The following is a 20326-nucleotide window of genomic DNA, read 5'->3' on the forward strand; positions in this document are numbered from 1 at the left end:
TAAAAGATATGTGTACAATTTAGAATCGTTTTTTTTCCTAATAGAATTAGAGTTTAAGCACAAGTATATTTCAAGACCAACATAAAATGCCAATAAGAATATACAATTTAAATTCAAAGTCAAACATCCAAGATAGCTAAGGTATAGCACCACAGTAGCAAGCTTTCAGATACCCCAAAAGAACTCTGAATTCCCATAGGAATATCCATAGCTTTAATGAAAATAAATGAAATAAATGCCTGCAAATTATTTTAAAAGTATGTCTTTATATTTGTCTAACATGTTGTTTATTGTGTGAAATTTACCATCAACTAAACTGTCATTGATTATTATATCTTTTGGTAAGATAGAGGCGACTATGATCACAGTAGCACTCATTTCAAGATTCAAACATTAATAAGATCACAGATGATTTTTTTCTCTTTTTAAAATCTCATGTTACCTAAGTGAAAATGTGGTTAGCTATGAATTAATATTTGGATCTTGCAAAGTAGAAATATATATATTCATTCATGTCATGATCCATGCATATCTTTATTCATCATCTAATTTTACTTCACCTTTTACTTGTGTTCACAACAAAATCAGAGACTGGAATATATGAATAGGGATATTTTGTTACTCTGAGTGTGAAATCTTGTATGTTTGGCTTGTATAGAAGAAGTAAAAATTTTAAATTGCACATCTCTTTTAAGGAAGGTGGTACATGTAATACTTGTATGTATGCCCTGTTTTATTAAATACTCTCAGCTGCATTAACATTCCAGTGGAATTTTCAGTAAAGTGGTAGAATCTTCAGTTAAGTAATTCTAGCAAAGAAGACATCAACAAAACCTACTAAATTATTGCTCTTATTTATAAATATTATAAGCAGCTGAGCACAAGCTTCACTAATGTCATGTCTCCATACTATACTGGGCAAGCTCCTTTCTCTGTTTTGGCTGCTATTGAGGAGATTAAGTTTTATAGCTCCTCCCTTCCTTCCCCCTTCTTCCCTTTCTTCCTGCTTTTCTTCTTTCATTTCTTCCTTTTGTCCTTCCTTCCTTTCTTGTTGTTATTTTCTCCCCAGAGACATACTCATACTACTCAGTTTCCTCAGTCTTATTTTCTTGTGGTCAATGTATATCTTACTAATAAAAACAAGAAAAGTATAAAAAGTTATTACATCTCCCATACTGTTACACTTCTCACCACCTCTTCCACACTCCAGCCCCCTCCATTTCTTTTCATCATTTCTCTGGGTTACATAACCAAATGGCTCTCAGCTGTTGCAAGAATGCATATTCCAAACATATATTTTTTTTAAGAGTTGCTTAATTAATTTTTTCTTTTTTTTTTCTTTTTTTTGTCTTTTCGCCATCTCTTGGGCGGCTCCCACGGCACATGGAGGTTCCCAGGCTAGGGGTCCAATTGGAGCTGCAGCCACTGACCTACGCCATAGCCACAGCAACGTGGGATCTGAGCCACGTCTGCAACCTACACCACAGCTCATGGCAACACCAGATCCTCAACCCACTGAGCAACTCTGTTCATTCATTTAGTCAACAGATACTTACATATGGTTCATTGTTATTAAGGTTGTATGTTAGAAATAATGGGAAGAAAGGTAGTATTGTGGCTATTCTAGAAACAAGATAGGATCCATGAAACTCAGAAGTTTGATCAGAATGTATTTTCCATAGCTGTGCAAAATATGGCCCTAGACTCTGGACTAAAGAAGACCTTGAAGACAGTCTGTATTCTCAAGTGCTTACAATATAATTGAAAAGCCAGAATTCTTGGCACAGACAGGCAAAGTGACTGAAGAACACTTAGGGTGAAATATTCCAACATTATTTTGTCTTAAGTCATCATAGAGTAAATAGTTTGTGCACCTATTTGAGAGAATATCAAAATTTAGTTTACTGTATCAGTAAAAGCCTACTGGTAAAGAAAATTTGAAACAGTTTTGAGGCCCATGAGAGATGTGTATTCTCACAAAATAAAAGAATAACCACAGTGATTTGTACAAACATGGAAATTAGCAAAGTACATATACTGAAAGATAAAGAATTTGCCTGGATGAAACTTGCTGAGAACAGTAGTTCTCAAAGTGGGGGTTGATGAGTGAACATAACAGAATTACCTCAGGAGCTTTTTCCAAACGATTACACACTGTCTTCTCTCTCTCTTCATTTTCTGTTTGTCATATGTGTGTGTGTGTGATTTTTTTTTTTATCATTCTGTGATTCCACTTACAGTGGAAATAAAAGTGAGCTATGCAATGAAGTTCCCCAGAATTGATATCTCTTCCTGCCCTTGTTTAGTATGCAATAACTTATGGAAATTGTACCTTATTTTTTTGAAATGGGAGTAGTGAATGTTTCATTTCAAAACTGGAAGTCATGTTTGAATTAATATGAGAAGAGAGTTGATTTATTGTCAAATTCAAGCCTGGTTCACTTAACAAATAAAACATTGGAAGCTGGATTTTATGTATTCAGCATTTCCACACTATGTCTTATCCCTTTTTGAACCGTAAGTTTAAATTTTTAAAAATTTCATCTATGCAGTGATGCATTATGCAAACTTATTTGATAAAGTTGTTAGTTAATAAAATTGATATATATGTGTATATATTTATATATACAGAATAAATATATATTCAGAATTCATTTGAGCAATGTTCAGCTATCACTTATCTACATTTATAAAGAGAGAAGAGTATATGATTCAAATTAAGGAGCAATTTCAATGTCATTTATACTGATAAAATTCAAATCATAAATACCAATAGGAAAGAACAGTATTACAGCAAATGAAAAATGTTTTAAACTACATATATTTGGTTGTGGAATAGTCACATATATTTCATGACAAATTACAGTAAGTTTTTAAATAAATAAGATTTCTTAAATAAATAATAACTGGGTTGTGTTCCTTAAATAAATGTTGATGTAGGATTCAGAAAAAGCTAAGTTAACATGGCCCCCAAATTAAATCTGGCATAATGAATTGTTATTTGTATAAGAAAAGTACTAATTAAAAAAAAAGAAAAAAAAGAGGACTTTTATTTCATTTTACACATCTCTACCATGAATTAAGCTAAATGTCTTAGTTGCATTGTTACTTTAGTTTAGTCTTGTGATTTCTTTTGCATTAAAATTTACTTTTAATTGTGGTTGGTTTAGTTACTGTTAAGATTTGATTTTATGTCCAATGACTATTTTAATAGATAGAAATTGAAGTGGCTTGAAATCATATCAAAGTAAATAGTGAAACTACCATGGATTTTAATCTCTTCCACAGATAGAATACCAGAAGTTTAATATGAAAGTCTAGTTCATACTTTATCCATTAAGCCTTGTCAATTGGTCTTCAAAAGGGAAAGCATTTTCATTTTTTTTCCCTTTCTCTGTTCATTGTCCTTCTTGTTGAGGAATGTTTACTAAAGGAAAAATGAGAGATTCACGAGCCTAGTTATTTGACAGACAGATTATTTATACCTGTTAACATTTTCTGTGCCCACCTCCCTTTTATTGACAGCTAGAGAAATAAAGGATGTAATAAACTGTTAATTAAATTTCACTTTTGATTCCAAATGTGGTAAAGAAGGGCACAAGTAGGAAAAAAAAAAAATCCCAACTCAATTTAATAATATAAAATTGTCTAGTTTGATAGATTTTTTTTTCCTTCAAAATTACAGTATGGTTAATGGTTTACATATTGACAGACTTATTTTTTTATTATAAAATTAGTTACCACAGACTACAAAAAATAAAAAAGAGAGACATTTTAAGATAAATTGTTTCCCACAATTCTGTGGGAAAAAAACCTTAGAATTCTAAGTGCAGTAACAGCTTAGTAGTCAGAAAGTTTACACTGTAAATAAGGAAAAACTACTGAAAATGTGTGGACTTGGGAAGGAGGAGGTGGTCTTAATATGGATGTTTTACATATGTATTTTAATTTTGATTAAACCAATATTTTGGATGCCACAGCAAGGACAAAGGGTATTTCAGAGGAGGAAAAACACGGCTTTGAGATTTTAAAGATAGGTACCATATTTTTAAAGCATTTGCTGATTCTCTCTGGATCTCCAGAAGTACTTTTAATTTTATTATTATAGGTTCTGACTTTTTTCACTGGACTTATAAATGATTTCACAGTGAAGTGGGATATGTTGAATTATTTTCTCAGCTTTAGGTACAAGATAAGTGAATTGGGCATTTTGTCATTGGATACAGAGACTTCATTCCCTGAACTTGCCTTGGCACCTAATTTGAGCTCAATGAAAGTGTCTTTGGTCATATCTTGGTACTGATTCAGAAGCAGAGGCAGAAAAGTAGGACTATCAGAAATAGTGAAAGGAATAAGACCAGGAGGGAGAAGAAAACTTTTCATTCCTCCGAATAATCAAATGAGACATTTTTGTTGCAGCATCTTTTTTGAAAAGCTAACTGTGTCACTCCCCAGGCTAGGCAATTTATGCCCTTGTTTTAATTCTACCAGAAATCATTATGTAGTCTTCCATCCTTCAAAGAAGCTCTGTAAACCTAGAAGTTTCTAGTAAGATGTGTCAAAACACAAATGCCCTGTATTCCCATATAATATATTATTGGCAATGTGTTTTCTTTTCTTCATCAAGAGAATAGCCCGCTAATTATTAGAATCGATTTAAAATAAAGTATTAAGTTTTGTTTTTACTGGTCACTAGCATATTCATTTTGATGAAACTTGCTTGTTTTTGATACAGTTAAGTCCACTGTAAACTATCAATTCACTGAACTGTTCATCTTATTAACAAGTGAATGAACTGATACACTAAAAAAACGTTTAATTAGGTATGCTGGGCCTTTTTGTCATTGGGTGTTAATGAGGAAAGCCTGCTTTTTACTAGTGTTCACCTGTGTTGTAATGTTTAAAGATATTAGAGGATTTGAGTCAACCATAAATTTATTATAATGCTTTACTGGCTATATATCTTTGAGGTTCACCATATGTATTATTTTCTATTAAAATTTTTAAATGATGTGAAATCATCTAATCAAGGCAATAGAAAGCAATAATACATATTCTTGAAAATATGTATATTATTTTCAGGAGCAAATATCAGAATTAAATGAGCTAGTCAAACTATTACCTCTTTACAACTAGCAGTCCCTGGTGTACACCTGCCTTCTTGCTATGGAAAATCTTCCCTTTCAATTCAGATTTTGTAAAATCTTACGAAAAATGATCATTTCTGTTTCTTATCATTATTACTAGTGTTATACATTTTAAATGAAGGATATTTAAAAGAAGTAGGATGATGAATGTCTTAAATAGGTCTTTCACTTCTCTTATATTTACTGTCAAGATTTCACTTTTTCTACATGCCTAGATAAATTACAAAGGTCTTATTAAATTAATAAAGCTACTGAAATTGTTTTCACCTGTAAAATTTATTCTAGAAATAAAAAATGAAAAAGGAGCACTTGTTTTTCATTTGACTTATTTTGCATATTTATAAAAGGTTAGTGTCTTTACTGTGAGGACTTAACTTAAATCACAGTTTGAGATTTGTCTCCTATGACTTAAATAATAAAATGAAACAAATTGGAAGATAAAAAGCTTTTAAATTCAGAAATATTAATTACAGAGTTACATTTTACATGTGATATTCCCAAAGTGAAGACTCATAACTTCGTCCAGCTTCACTTGGACAGCAGCTAGACAGAAGCAAGGAAGAGAAATGCATAAAACTGAAATTATACATGAAAGGAAAAAAATCCATAATTGACATGTAAGTATAATTCAGCATATATAAACTATATACATGTATATACAGTGTATATACACATATAATAGTATTATATCTATATATACACACACACATGATTGCTCAATTACACATGTGTTATTGCTCCTGTTACTTTTAAAAGGCCTATAATATATTTATTAAACAGAATACTTCTATGGTGAAATTTGAGATATTTATGTTCTGATTTTTCACAGTTGAGAATTTTGAGCTAAGTATAATAAGTTATCAGTGTCTAAGCTCAAATTAAACTAGCTCAAATCAAGATGAAATCTTTTTAATACCATTTTCTCTAGTATTATCTTGACTCTTTATAGTCATATGTTTTGCAATTTGTGAAGCATTTTGTTAATGATTCCTTTGTCATAGTCATTTTATGAAAATGCAACATTTTTTGGCCTAGACAACATAATTGCAAAAGGCTAGGATTGTATGAACAATGAATTTATACTAAATTAATCAAAATAATGTGTTGCTGTGGTTAAATCAGTCTTATGTTCTGTAGCTACATTATCAATCTTCATAATTCACACAAATATTCTTTGCAGATAGCAAGGATTTAAAGTTAATATTCCTAGTTTTAAAAAAACCTTTTCAAGCTCAATAATTAAACTTCCCTTTTGGTCTCTCTAAACTTTTTATTTAAAATATGGTGGTCTTCATCCTTATATTTCTTAGTATTTTTCAATTAGATAAAATAATATAGCTTTTTAAATAAAAACATAAAAGCATTCACATAATACTGTATAAGAAAAATATGTTAAAATTAGTACTGAATCAAGCTAATATTTCACTTTTAATTATTTTCCACTCAACATCTCATAACGTGACATTACAATACATTTCATTAGTTTCAAATATTATTATTTTAAATTGTAATAAAATAGCAAGGAATAATAGGAAATATAATCAGATCTGGGTCCGCTTCAGTCTAAGTGACCATCACTATGAAGTGAATTAGTAATCTATCTTTTTTTAAATAATCATTTTACTGCAACAAAAAATAGAACAAATACTAATCATAGAGTCTATATTAATTGGTACTTTAAGAAAACATATATGGTATTATAAACTAAAGCTAACGTAGCATTTCTAATGCAAAGCTAAAATAAGTGGCCTAGCTAAGGGGTTAGAAATCTCCATGGAAGCAAAAAATTATCTCCATTGATAGAAAATTCCATCCTTGTATAAATTTATTTTCACTAAATAAACTTATTCCTAATTCAAGGGTAAAATTACTATCTATGTGTAAAGTAAACAATAAATAAAATATAAACATGATAATTATCAAGTTATATTGTAATTTGATATGATTTATGGACACTCATTTTTCAAATGTTGTAAGCTCTGGCATTGTTAGGGATTGTACTTTAACCTGATTTGTATAATATGCCCTGTTATGAAGGTGTACACGGTTATTAAGGAAATGATGATAACTGTTAGAAGTATATATTGTAGCTTTGCACATGAACTTTTATTATACACATACTTTCTACTATTCATCAAAATATTTGATTAAGAGGAATGTGGAGATGATAACTAGTTTTAAAAGGACTTCATAAATCAGATACTAAAACACAAAGGTTAATACTGACTTTTGATGCCTTAAAAAAGATTTTAGGTGAAGAAAGGAGAGATGATTAGAAAGAACAAGGAAAGTGAGATAGCTATGATAAAGTGACTTATGGGAAAGTAAATAGAAACAAAAAAGAAGAGTGACACCCATTTAATAATGGATCTGATCTTCTTGCATAGGAAGAACTGCATTTCAATATTGTATGTAGAGAAATAGTGAATCATGTCCATGGGCTTTTTCTTATCTGAACTAATTCCAAAAACACTTCATATAATGGAGGACAAAAGTTTTAGGTACAAGGTAGCAAATGCAAGGTAGCCCTGAAAAATTGCGTTTTATATTGATATACTTGTTTTTTTTATTTTATGCATATGTATGTTGTTATCCATTTGTAATTAATCAAGAGATATATAAATATGTTATTCTAGACATTTCTAGGGTTTTCTTTTTCTTTTCAAGTACAATGCTTTCATTTTATATCAGTCACACAGCTTTAGAAGCTGCTAGTCTCCTTTTTTATGGAAAAAAATGTGATGTAAGGCATCAGTGACTTATAGCGAATTACATTCAACACATAATGATAATTTCTACTAAGGGCAGCTTGAGGAAACACTTGCAGAGAACACTGACTTCACTGCACAATTCTGCAGCTATAGGGTCTGTGAATCTCTGGAGCTCTGCTGTCCTCTGCTGGCCTGATGAGATAAGTGCCTGCCTCAAAGCTCTCAGGTTTCTTTGCATCAGGTTAGTTTCCTCCACAAACAAGTTACCGGCACCTTAAAAATCCAATTTTCTTTGGTTTCACTCACATATAAATGGATCATAACTTGAATTATTGTCAGATTAATTTTGCAACATCAAGTAGTGTACACAGAAAGAAAAACTCAGCCTCCTATCTTGGTTCAAGCATGTTTCATGCAGTAAGTGGTTGGAAAAAACAAGCACTAAAATGTAATAGTGACAGCTTTCACAGATAACACAATTCTGACAGTAAAATTAGCTCCAAGGCCTTATATTTTGATTGGTTTGTATTGTGTGTGTGTGTGTATCTAGGTAATTTTAGTGTACATTTTAAAAAAGAATAGCAATTTCACTTTCCTTTTCCTTCATGTCTTTAACTTTAGTAAGATTCATGGATCCTTGATCATCTCTTCCTAATTAATCTTGTATTCTTAGCAATATAGTTATTTCATTTTCTCCCAATTGCAAACTGCCTAGGAAAAATGATGCATCATTGGGGTAATAAGTTTAAAATTCATAATTCAAGAGAAAGAAGTGAACTATATAAATCAGATATTTTTATGTCCCAATTGTATTGTATCCTGGTATGGGATGGGCATGGTGGGTTATAAGATTTATCAACATCACAGTGCATCAAACTTGTTAATAAACTAGCTTTCTGTATAAGAAGTAAAAAGAAAGATTTTTCTTAAAAAAATGGGAGCACGAAAGGCATGGCATAGCTGGAGTTTAAGGTTCAAGCTTTGTATCCTCTATATATAATGTATTATGTTTTTCAAAAACTTTTTATTAGGAAAGCTATACCAGACGCATAATCACTATACAATGATTAAACATTACCTTTACAATTTATAATCACTGAAATTACAGAATAAATATATGCACATTTCTTTTTAATCTTTGTGTGTGAGAGAGAAAACATTAAAAGTGCTTCCTACAAAGCTGTTAGTGATATATACCCAGTTGCTTTTTTATGATTTTTGTATTATATATATATTTATAATAAGAAAGTGCAGGTGTTCTCCAAAAAATCTTGGCATCAGGATGAAATATCATAAAGAAGTTGCTCATCCCTAGGTGTGTGCCTCTGGCTGTTAAACCACCAGGCTTCCACTTCAGTAAGACCCATCCTGGGAGATGACTTTTCCCAGGATGGTAGGAGAGATGTTGTGATCTGTACACTAGGGGTGAAGGGAAGGTGGAGCTATGGAGAGGAGAGAAGAACAGATCAAACCCGAACTAATTAGATTGGGTTAAATGAATGGGGTGTGTGTGTGTGTGTGTGTGTGTGTGTGTGTGTGTGTGTGTACGCACGCATGCGCATATACACCTGCACCAGAAGGAAGAAGCTGCAGGTGTAGGGACCTAACTGTGTATAGGGATTTGTGATTTGTGTGTGGGTATATGTATGAGAGAAAAACGAGTGGGTGAGAACATTCCAGCAAGACCCACCCCCTCCCTCCCCGTCTTGCAGTTTCCAGGCATGCAGCAAACTGCATTGTTAATACATGTACAGAATCTGTGCCATGGTGGGAAGAGGAAAGAAAGCCACAAATGACAATTTGTTTTCCCCCCTCCCTGTCAAAAAAAACTATAACTAAAAAAAAAAGTTACTGAAAATAAAAAGACACATTGAATTTTACTTAATTAGGATCAATACAACGATCCCCAATATATACCTTATACATGGCACAGTCAAAGTCTCAAGTTTCAGTATAAAAAAATAATGGTAACATTTGCTGGCAAAAGTCTGCGAAGGCACTTCATTGATTAATGATCTGAGTATGGCCCTTCCTCCAAATCACATCTGAGTGGGGAGAGCATACATCTGTATTTTCTAGTTATCATGCGGTTTCAGTTCTGTTCAGGGTAGGGAAGTTTGTGAGAATGGAGTTGTTGGGACACTTGTAAAGGGAGCAGGGGATATATTTCTTTTATTTTTCTTTTCTTTTGAAAAAAAGCACTAATTTATTTTTCTTTTTCTGTTAGAACCTATATGTTGTCTTCTCCAGGACTTCGAGGTAATCCGGCTTGGTTTGAAGTTTGGCCCTTAACTCGAGGTAATCACTTTTTTGGGTTTGGTGGTCTGTGAAGCCCTTTCCAGCTGAGAAGAGAAGGGTTTCTTTAAGCCTGGCATCCTGCTGTAAGTCTGGGTATTGCATGCCAGGAGGGTGGACATGCAGTTCCTTTAATTTGGGCACTGTGCCATAGAGACAGTCCACAAATCCCACTGTGCAGGGGGCTGGTTGTGGCCTCTCTCGGTCTAGTAGCATACTGCTACCACCACAGCCTCCCCCAGGAGGAAACAGCACCACCCCACCATTCTTCTCATGGTGGCGGAACCCAGCCAAGTCTCCCCCAGTTCCCGCAACTACCCCTGAAACCCCAACTGCTGGGTGGTGAGGGTGAGGGTGATGATGATTCATGGTCACTATGGTATTGAGCTGAGAACTGGACACTGCCAGGGCCCACTCCTTTTCTTTTTCTAGCAAGGTCCGGTAGTTGCTATGGTTCTCCTTGGGTGTCTCAGCAAACTGCTCACTTCCTAGGAGAACCTCCCCCATTCCATGGGGTTGTGTTCCAGGAGCCCCGCATTCTGCACTCCCCACCTCCTGAACTGATGAAACAGCCACCTCCTCCTCCTCACGAGGCTTGTAGATGGGGTTGTTGCACATCTGAGTAACAGGGTGAGGGATATACTCATATACATGACCCACAGGAGGGGCCTTTTCTGGAGAAGAAATAGTTGGTCGTCCCGCACCTCCACTTCCACCTCCACCACCTCCACCGTCATCAAAAAGCCGGTGGCATTGCATCTGGATGCCAGTAAGGTCCACACCTTCTTGCCGCTTGCTTCTGAAGGGCAGCTTCTTCCGGCGCCTTCGGAGGACATAGGCAAAGAGGCCTGCAGCAACAAAGACTGCTGAAAAAAATAGAACCAGCAGGCTGAGAATCAACACAGAAAGTGGCACAGGGCCCCCAGGGGAAGAGAACTCATAAGGTGATTCACTTGTTGGCCCCTCAGCAAGGTGAGAATCTCTAGGCTGAGCTGGAGATGCTCCAGCTGGTGCAATGTGTAGCATCTCTGGGCAGAGAACTTCTAGCTCAATAGTGCGTACATCACGGTGAGTGAGGTTCTCAGGGCTCCTGCATAGCACATCACCCACCACACTGACTGAGCTGATGGTTTCGATCCACTGTTTGAAGGGAACCAGGTCACAGGTACAGTCCCAAGGATTCTCATTGAGGTCTATCTGGACGATGGCATTCAAGTGTTCTAGGACACCAGCCACAGGAAGGTAGAGGAAGTAATTCTTCCTCAGGTTGAGCCGAGCCAGGGACGTGCCTGCAAAGGCATCTGTTGGCAGGGTCCTCAGCAAGTTATTGTTGAGGAATAGCAGCTTCAAGTTGGGCATGAGGCTGAAGGCTGCAGGCTGGATTTCTCGGATGACATTGAACTCGAAATACAAGTAGTGCAGACTCTGTAGGCCTCGGAACATGCCTGGCGTCAGCTTCTCGATGTCGTTGCCATTGAGAAAGAGGCTCTTTAGGTTGGGTAAGTTGATGAAGGCCCCATCCTGGACATAAGAAATACGATTGTTTCCCAGATGTAAGAGATCCAAGGAAGAGAAATTCCAAAAATCAGAACGGTATATTTTCTGAATCAAATTGCTACTCAGGTACAGTTTCTTGGCATTCAGTGGCCTTGGAAGAAGTTCAGAGATGTTATTAAATCCTCGCTCTTTGCAATTGACAGTCAGGCCAAGGTCATTGATGTGCAAATTACAGGTACACCCAGTAGGGCATATAATGGGGATAGGTGGTCTTGTCTGGTAAGGAGCAATGGGAGGTTGGTTTGGACCAGGGTATAAAGCTTGGGATGTAGAGGGTGGCCTTGGTGTTCGAGGCTGTTTGGTGGGCTTGGGCTGTTTATTTGAGGACTTGTATTCAACAGAAGAAGCAGTAAAATGTACAGAGGACAGCATCGAGGAAGGCTTAGTTGGCCATGCATTCTCCTTGCCAGATGATAAGTGGGGAATCCCCAAACTAGCCTCCACCTCAGAGTCAGACAACAAGGGACAGAGTTCTGTCTTCCTGATTTCTCGAAGGTCCTTTCCATGGAAATGGAAAGGAGTCTCGCAAGTGATGTCTCCCACCAGGGCAGTGTAAGGAATGCGTTCTAGCCAACTCTTCAGTTGCACAATTTCACATGTACAGTTCCAGGGGTTTTCTTCCAGCTGGAGCTCCATCAGGCTTCTGCCAATGTGGTCTAGCATTCCTCGGTAAAAAAGAACTTTTAATCTGTTTCCACGTAGGTCCAAGTGGGTTAAGGAGACAGCCTTAAATAAATTGGTTGGAAGCATGGGGATGAGATTATCATTTAAAATCAGAACTCTCAATTTACTTAGGTTTCGAAATGCCCCACTCTCAATACGTTTAATGACATTGTAATCTGCCTGCAGATATTCCAGACTTTCCAAGCCAAGGAAGGTTTCATTTCTGAAGACATCTAGTTTGTTCTCGTGTAGATAGAGCCTCTTTAAAATCTTAAGACCGTTGAAAGCTCCTGTTTGAATATCCTGCAATGCATTGTTCCCAAGGTTAATGGACACAGCATTATTCAAATGAAGAAAACTGTTGGTGTACAATTTCCTCATTGAATTCCTCTGTAGATACAGTTTAAAAGGTCTTGACCAGAACTCAGTAATCTGACTAATATTTGTAAATCCTTTGCTGTCACAATGTATATGAAAGAGGCTTTCTTTAACTTCACAGTAGCATGGATCAAAACAGGGCTCATCTATTTCCTCTGAGTCCTCTATCAGGGGAATCGGGGTAGTCCATCCTAGAGCAATTGTGCTTAGAAGAATTATCCACAACATCCTCCCTCTGTGAAGCATTTCAGCTATAGAAGGTTTCATCGTTCGTGGTTGATTACAAAACTGCAACAGAAATAAAGATGTAGATTTTTAGCTTTTAGTCATATACACTATTCTAATTGACTCCTACATGTGGGGCTTTTTAAGAGTGATATATAAAAACTTTAGCAGTTGTTGAACTGACACTCAAAATTGCCTATCAACATTCTTAATATGTCCTATATTTTATAATTAGGAGACTCTGAAATATTTTACCATGTGATGACGTTTTCCTGAATCAAGCCATACTTGGTAAAGGCTGTATCATACAATCAAAAGCGGCCTTCACTGCTTCTTATAGCAAGCAAGGAAACTGGCATACGGTGATTCCTTTTAGGGATAGGCAGGTTCAGTAATCATGATAGTCATTTGGCCATTAGACCTATTTGCTTGTTAAAATTCACATTGATATCAGAGGTGCCTATTATGGATCTGATTGGAACTCTGATAGAAAAAAAAAAGGTTCTTTAAACTGTGGGTTTCTACTATTTAAAAAAAATGGCATACCCCAAAGTTATTAAAGAGTATGATAAATTTTGAGCCCATTGACCAATATCAGCTATTGGGTTGTATAAGATGACTGGTATCTCAGGAAAACCTAAGATTTCTATTAAGAAGTGAGCACAGTATGCTTAATTATAGGGCATGCTAACACTCTATGCCCCAACCCCTTTTGCCCAAGCAGAGATTATTAACATCTCCTTTAGTTAAATGATTTCTACATATGTATATCATTTTTCTATTTAAATCTTCTAGGAGTGATTAGCCTTTCTAAAGAACAAGCTCATGCAGTTGTCAGAGCTAAAGATAGTGACAGCTAAAGGAGGCTGAGCCTGGGAGTGTCTGCTAAAACACTTGCAGAGCTTAGTTTGGAATGTATATCTATGCCTTCAAGATCAACTGAGGTACCCTGCAAAAAGCTAGAATGGCAAGTAGTTGGTTAAAGAAGAGTTGAATATTTAAAGGCAAGAAAGTGTGGAAACCTTGATTCTTTCCTGCTGATAAATGATCTATCACATGAAATACATTCAAAGAAAGACATTCTTTTTCAATCAGAAGAAACAAATACAGACATTATTCTAACAATATAGAGCCTTCCTCGATGGCTCTCTTTCCTTGCCTAATACCCTCAGTATATGAAACTGCGTACATAAATGAATTATAATAATGCAGTTTTATTAGATTGCTGTTTCTGAGCTACTGATATATCAGTCAAAATTGAATTTTTAGTCAATAAAAATAAACCAGAATTTTTAGCATATATATTTCTTTCCATACATATATACATACATTAAGGAAATATTTTGTCAACCTTCTAACTTAAAATTATATAATTTATAGTGAGAGTGAAAAGAATAAATCTCTACATTCAACTTGCGCATAATGTACACAGCTGTAAGGAAAGGCGAACCCATTTAAAAAAAAGCAAAGAGAAATTTGCCTTAGGCATGCAATACTCAATTTTTGGAAACAAATGAAAAAAGAAGACAGATGAGGCTATGTTGCAGTATCAGTGCTTTCCCTGTCTCCCTTATAAAGTATTAAAATCTACTTAAATTCTTTCTTTTTCACCATTCTTTAAAAAAAAAAAAATTTTTTCTTTTTGAGGTCCCGGAGATTTATATAGGAAAGGCTCTAGATGTCTTTGACTTACCTATTTTGCAGTTTTTTTTTTTTTGTTTTTTTTTTTTTTTAAGCATTGAACATGGGGGGTCGAGGGAGCTTGAGTTTAAAGATTCTCCCTCTCCCTTCCTTCCTTTTGCTGAAGCTGAAGCAAGTAGGGGGGATGGGTAAGGGGGGGAGACCAAGGCGGAGGCGGGGGGCGTGGGGGGGGGGGATAAAAGGCAGCAAGCTTGAGACGTGCTGGGAATGCAATGGGCCTTTCAATGGGCTTCTTTAGAATGCAGAACTGCCGCTTGGCAGACTATAGAGGAGGGAGGAGAAGGGGCTGCTGCAGGCTTCCAGCTTCGCCGCCGCCGCCGTCGCCGCCGTCGTCGTCGTAGCTGCTCTCTCTGGGTACCCGAAGCACATCATTGGGCACTTGGAGGAAGGGCGGGAGGAAGGCAGGCTCAATCACGGCGCAATGTCTTGGACTTCTCTTGCGCTGGCTTTTTTTCCCCCCCAATTTGTGCTGTAACCATGAATCCAGCTTTCCACGTCACGAAAATGAGCTCCAAGAAGAGGAACGAGCTTAGCATGGGGTCGCGCTTGAGCACTAGGAAGCTTTGACTATACAGCTTGTTTGTATGTGCGTGTGTGTGTGTGTGTGTGTGTGTGTGTGTGTGTGTTTAAGGGGAAAGAAAAGAAGTGGAGGGGTCAAGATGGCAAATTTGTCAAAATAGAAAACAAGAAGGAAAAGAAGATCAACCAAGGGGAAATATTCCTGTGGTTGGGACTGGGTGGGGGAGGGATGTGGGCATTTATTTATTTATTTTTAATTTATTTTAACTCTCAAGGAAACTATTGCCTGACTAGTTTGCTCCTCTAGTTCCCAAATTTCCGCTTTCTAGTGTGGACAGTTTGAAAAGTAAAACTGTCCTTAGGAATTATCCTTTTCACAGCACAGACACACTTCCCTCCAAAGACAGGGATAAAGGGAAATTCAGGTTTCCAAGGTAGAAGAGCCGATTCTAGCTGATTCTGCTTGGGTGTCCTAACAGCTCAGGCAGCTTGAGCGACTTGGACGGAGTTTCTCCTGCATTTTGCTTCGATCTCTTTGCACCAGGAATCCCTTTTTATTTATTTATTTATTTATTTATTTATTTATTTATTTATTTATTTATTTATACTGCAGCTCAAAGCCTTCGATTTCCCCTGGGTTCAACAGTCATGTGTTTGTTTCTACCTTTTAAAAATCAGAGACAAGCCAGTGCTCTGGAAGGATATGTAGACCACTTGGGTAACAATGACACATTTCACTTCTTCCACCAGGGAAGACCTCGTTGGGATAGGGGGCAGCATTTCAGGGTTTAGAGCCTTTCTTTTTTTCTGTCTTTTTTTAACCACCAAATTTCTCCATGATATTTTAGGGAAGATGGTAGAGAGTTGTGAGGTTGGAGGTGATTAAGGGAATATATTTCAGTGAAGAGAGGCTGCTCACAAGAATCCTCTAAACAGGAGTTTTTAAAGGCTCACCTGATGGTTCTACAGTCCTACCTACTGGAGGAAATGAACCTTATTGGGGAAACAGGAGAGTGGCAACTGTGCAGCAAAAGAGTTTAATTAGCGAGAACTGTGCCTTCTCGCTGTCCGCACCTCCCCCCCCAACACATATCAATCCAGTCATCCACTCCTGTGCAAGGGAGGGACTTTCTGGTCGCTAAAGAACTGGACTGAATCTCACTTGTCCAAGGGCTCAAAGTTAATCCGTAGATATGGCTTTCACCCAAAGCGCTTTTTACAAAAGCAAATAAAAGAAAACACAGCTTATAAGTATCAGTTTCTTATTATTTTAAATATATGTCACCTAACTCAAAACGTTGCTTAAGTCAGTCATAGGATATTTGCATAATATTTTGCATTAGAAATGACCGCACCTGAGTCCTCCCCTTATTAGCTATCAGAGAGTAAGTAAGCAGGCGGGCCGAATTCTCTTAACATTCTACACCCTTAACCTTCTAGACCCACCCTGTTTCTCTGGTCTCTACCGAGAAGCAGACCAAAACCCACAGCCAGACAGAGCTCAGAATGAGACCAATCCCATCTCCTTAACCAGCTGCGAACTCCAGCCTCCACCCCACCTTCTGTAGCAGAGGCGGTGACTGTTCCAGGGATCTTATACGAACCGAAGATGGGATAGAATCAATGGGTAAACCAGAGGCTTCCCTGAGCTTCCCAGCGACGGTAAATGTCCGTTCCTGCAATCATTCTCTATTCTCTCTTGAACTACAACCCCCTAAATTCTTGATTTGGGACATGCCCTGAAGGTTGTTTAACCATTTTCCTTTTTCTTATTTCAGTGTAGCGTGTCTCAGCGATAGGAAAAGCTTTAAAAGTTAGGAAATGAAGGGCCCTGGAGCCCAGGTTTAGATCGCTTCCTGCTGCGAGCGCCCGGCATCATTTGTTTGTCCACAGGGAGGACAAGAAGCCCTTTCTCCCCACTGTGCCCTCTTCCACCTCCCCCTCCTCTTTGTTGGATCTCCGAGCCCACTAATCTCTCCATATCTAAGATAAAATATTCCAATATGGAAGCGAAACGATCTTCCCTAGAACAAATAATTAAAATGCTGCATCATTCATTTTCTGAAAAGCCCTGAGCCTTCCAGAGGTCCTTTTTAAATCTGCTGTCGCCAAGCGAAACGCACAATGGGTCTGTTTAGAAATAGAAAATGATTAAAAGCTCAAGCCATTTTCCTTCTATCTTTTACAACACGAGTGTTCTGCTGGGGGAGGGGCCCTTCGCTCCGCCACCTGGCCTAATTGTTGGAGTTACTTACGATTTACTCCCCCTAGAAAAGGGGTCCGAGGGTATGTAAGTCTCCGGTATCACTCTTTCTATCATTGTCCTTACCGCTAAATGATCCAGTTAAAAAATACAACCCTCTAGCACCTGTGAGCGCACAGAAGCCACCGCGACCAAACTATATGCTCTACAGCGAACGCCCTTATACGCGAGAATACTGGTGTATTCAATTAGGCAAAGTAGGAAAGGATGGCGGCTAGTACCTATCAGTGCAGAGCGCTCTCGATCTCCGAGGTTTACTCCGAGGGGCTTCTCAGCGGGAGGCGTAAACTCTCTGGGAGGCTGAATTGTATCCATCATGCCGTAGCCTGCAGTTTCTCCTCCTCAGGCCACCAAGTTTCAAGAAAGGCCACCAAATCACGCTTGTAATCCTTTTAAGTGTTTCCACCTTTGAGACTCGCAGGGAAATGGTCGCTGCATACCAATGGGAGAGCCAGGCGCACACCTAGCGCGGCAATGCAAGTGACAGGCAGCTCACAACCACAGCTCTATATGCCATCGGTGGCAGGCAGGCAGCGTGAGTGTCCCAGGACTGGGTTGTTTGACTTAAGATCTCAATGCTCCTGATTCAGTGGCGAGCTTCGCGGTCCCCAAGAGCCCTGGCTCAGTTTTTTTTTTTTTTTTTTTTTTTCTTTCTCGCTTCCTGAAAGGTTGTCGCTCACAGCGAAATCCTTCCCGAGGCCTCCTTGCACACGAGGAGCTGGTACTAGCCTTACCTTCTCCGGGTGTCTTTGCTCTTGACCCTTTGGGGTAGGTGGGAGTGGGGGTAGGTGGTGTGAAGATGAGAAAAGAAGAGGGTGGGGAGGAGCGGGAAGGAGGCTGGAAGGGGGTGACCAGATCCCAGATCTCAGATCCCAGCACTGGCCAGACAACGAAGGTGGGGGCGGGGGGGGGGAGAGAAAAAGAGAGATGGGATACAAATACAACAGTATGGCTGTACACACCAAATTCGACTTGGATTTGGTGAATCTCGGGCAAAGCACCAAGGTGAAGCGATCCTGTTGGCAGAGAGTGAGCCCCCTGACAGCTCACGGTTCAAACACCCTCACTTCTCGAGCGGGAGAGGGTGGGGGGCGGGGAAGGGGACCGCGGAACGTTTCAGGCCAAGGAGACGCTCTTGGCAGCGGCATCTTCTAAGACTGACCTGCTTTAAAAGTGCCACTTTAACGGCCTAGGAAATAACTGAAATCGGATTACACGTTACTTACCAACGTCTGCACCCAAACTGGGAGCGGCAGGTCGGGCGTTAGGACGCAGTATACGAAACGCCGGGCTGGAACCCGAATGCAAATCCATCAGCCGCCCCCAAATCGCGCACAGAGGGAGCGGCGCTCGGGAGCCCCCAGATCAGCCCATCTCCAGAGCCTCCGCCAGCTTGTCCCCCCAACACCCCCGGCCCCTCCTCCGCGCCAACTGTGTAAATCAGCCGCCGCAGTCCTCTAGCCGCGCATCTCAGGCAAATCCCTGCTTAGGAAGCAAGGAAGCAAATGATATTCATTCTCATTCTCTCTCTCTCTCTCTCTCCCTCTTCCCCCCCCCCTTTATTGGTCACAATCTGGCACCTCTACAAATAAAAACCCTATCGAACTGAGTGACAGGAAACTAGCATTCTGCATCTGTAAATTGATTTTAACTTTTATTTGTAAGTGAGAGATGGCTGTTTGGAAAATTACAGCCCAGGCCAGAGAGAGTGGGGGTGATCAAATTAAGACCATTTGACCTGTATTGGTGGGCGGCATCGCTAAAAGCCTCCTAAAGCTGGTGGCAAGTTATTCGTAGTAGTACCCCCACCGTTATGATCCATAGGTGATAAATTGAAAGTATACATATTTCCTCATCTGTTTACACCTGCTGAAAGGAAGGAAAAAAACATTTTGGGTGGAAGGAGGTGTGGGGGGGCATTTGATGCAGAGATGCAGGATAGCATTTCAAGACAAATTGTTCAAGGAACACTTGAACAATTATTGCACCTATGTAAAAGTATTATTACAACATTATATACCCACTGGAAGTGACCATTACCCCCACTGCAGTCATGCTAACGCAGTCATTTAATGCTCCATTCAATCTGCAGTGTAAACCAACGCAGTTCTTTTTAATAGATCTTGTTCATCAGAGACTTGTGCTGGAGAGAGGGCTTTCTTCCACTAGCTTCCAAACTGAATAGGAGGTAGTCTGGGAATCATCTCTGTATCTTTTACCATTTCTTCTTGAAGTCAATGCAATAAACTGTCCAAGACAAGGGAAGTTATGTAGCTGTTATAATTGTAGATGTAAAATGAACTTGCCCTATTTTCAAAAGCTTTCAAAGGAACTCTAACTCAACCCTTGCAAAGAGACAATACTTTTAATTTATATATGAAAATTATTGAGCAACAGACCTGAATATATGATATTAGTCTTTATTTAATGGACTTTCTATATACTATATCATTGTTACTCTTTATTGTGTACTTGTAATTCAATGTTTAATGTCCATATTACCTTCATTGAAAGAGAGAAGAGGATAGAACTGGTCATTATGAAAACTAGGGGCCTGTGGAACTTTTGGATTATGTGTATATGTATATATATGCCAAATTCAGTATGGCAACTCCATTGGTTATGCCTAAAGTGTGAGTTTACATTGCTTTTTAAAAAATAATACATTTATAATGTTTCAATTTGTTCTCTAAAACACTCAGTTTTCATTAAGACTATATAGATTAACAAGGTATCTACAGGAACCAAGAAGTGACAAAATCATGATATCAAAATCTGTTCCTACTGGCATAAATTCCAAACCTTTCCTCAGTATTTTCTTGGATGGTAAATGCTTCCATATGAATTGTACATATGTGAAAACATGG

The 20326-nt window shown here is 38.1% G+C and overlaps 1 protein-coding gene across 3 annotated transcripts; it reads right to left on the reverse strand.

The window, feature by feature from the left end:
* SLITRK3 (SLIT and NTRK like family member 3) lies at nucleotides 1438–19678 on the reverse strand. Of its 3 annotated transcripts, none has more exons than XM_005657095.3 (2): nucleotides 18686–19678; nucleotides 1438–13039 (listed from the first exon to the last, which is right to left on the reverse strand). In XM_005657095.3, exon 2 carries the CDS (start codon nucleotides 13016–13018, stop codon nucleotides 10082–10084), a length of 2937 nt encoding a protein of 978 aa, XP_005657152.1. In that variant the 5' UTR covers nucleotides 13019–13039; nucleotides 18686–19678; the 3' UTR covers nucleotides 1438–10081. The 3 variants fall into 3 exon arrangements, with proteins under 3 accessions (XP_005657152.1, XP_005657153.1, XP_020925411.1); XM_005657096.3 differs by lacking the exon at nucleotides 18686–19678 and adding an exon at nucleotides 17681–18627; XM_021069752.1 differs by lacking the exon at nucleotides 18686–19678 and adding an exon at nucleotides 17452–17664.

The sequence above is a fragment of the Sus scrofa genome, chromosome 13 (genome assembly GCF_000003025.6).
Source record: "Sus scrofa isolate TJ Tabasco breed Duroc chromosome 13, Sscrofa11.1, whole genome shotgun sequence".
Lineage (NCBI taxonomy): Eukaryota > Metazoa > Chordata > Mammalia > Artiodactyla > Suidae > Sus > Sus scrofa.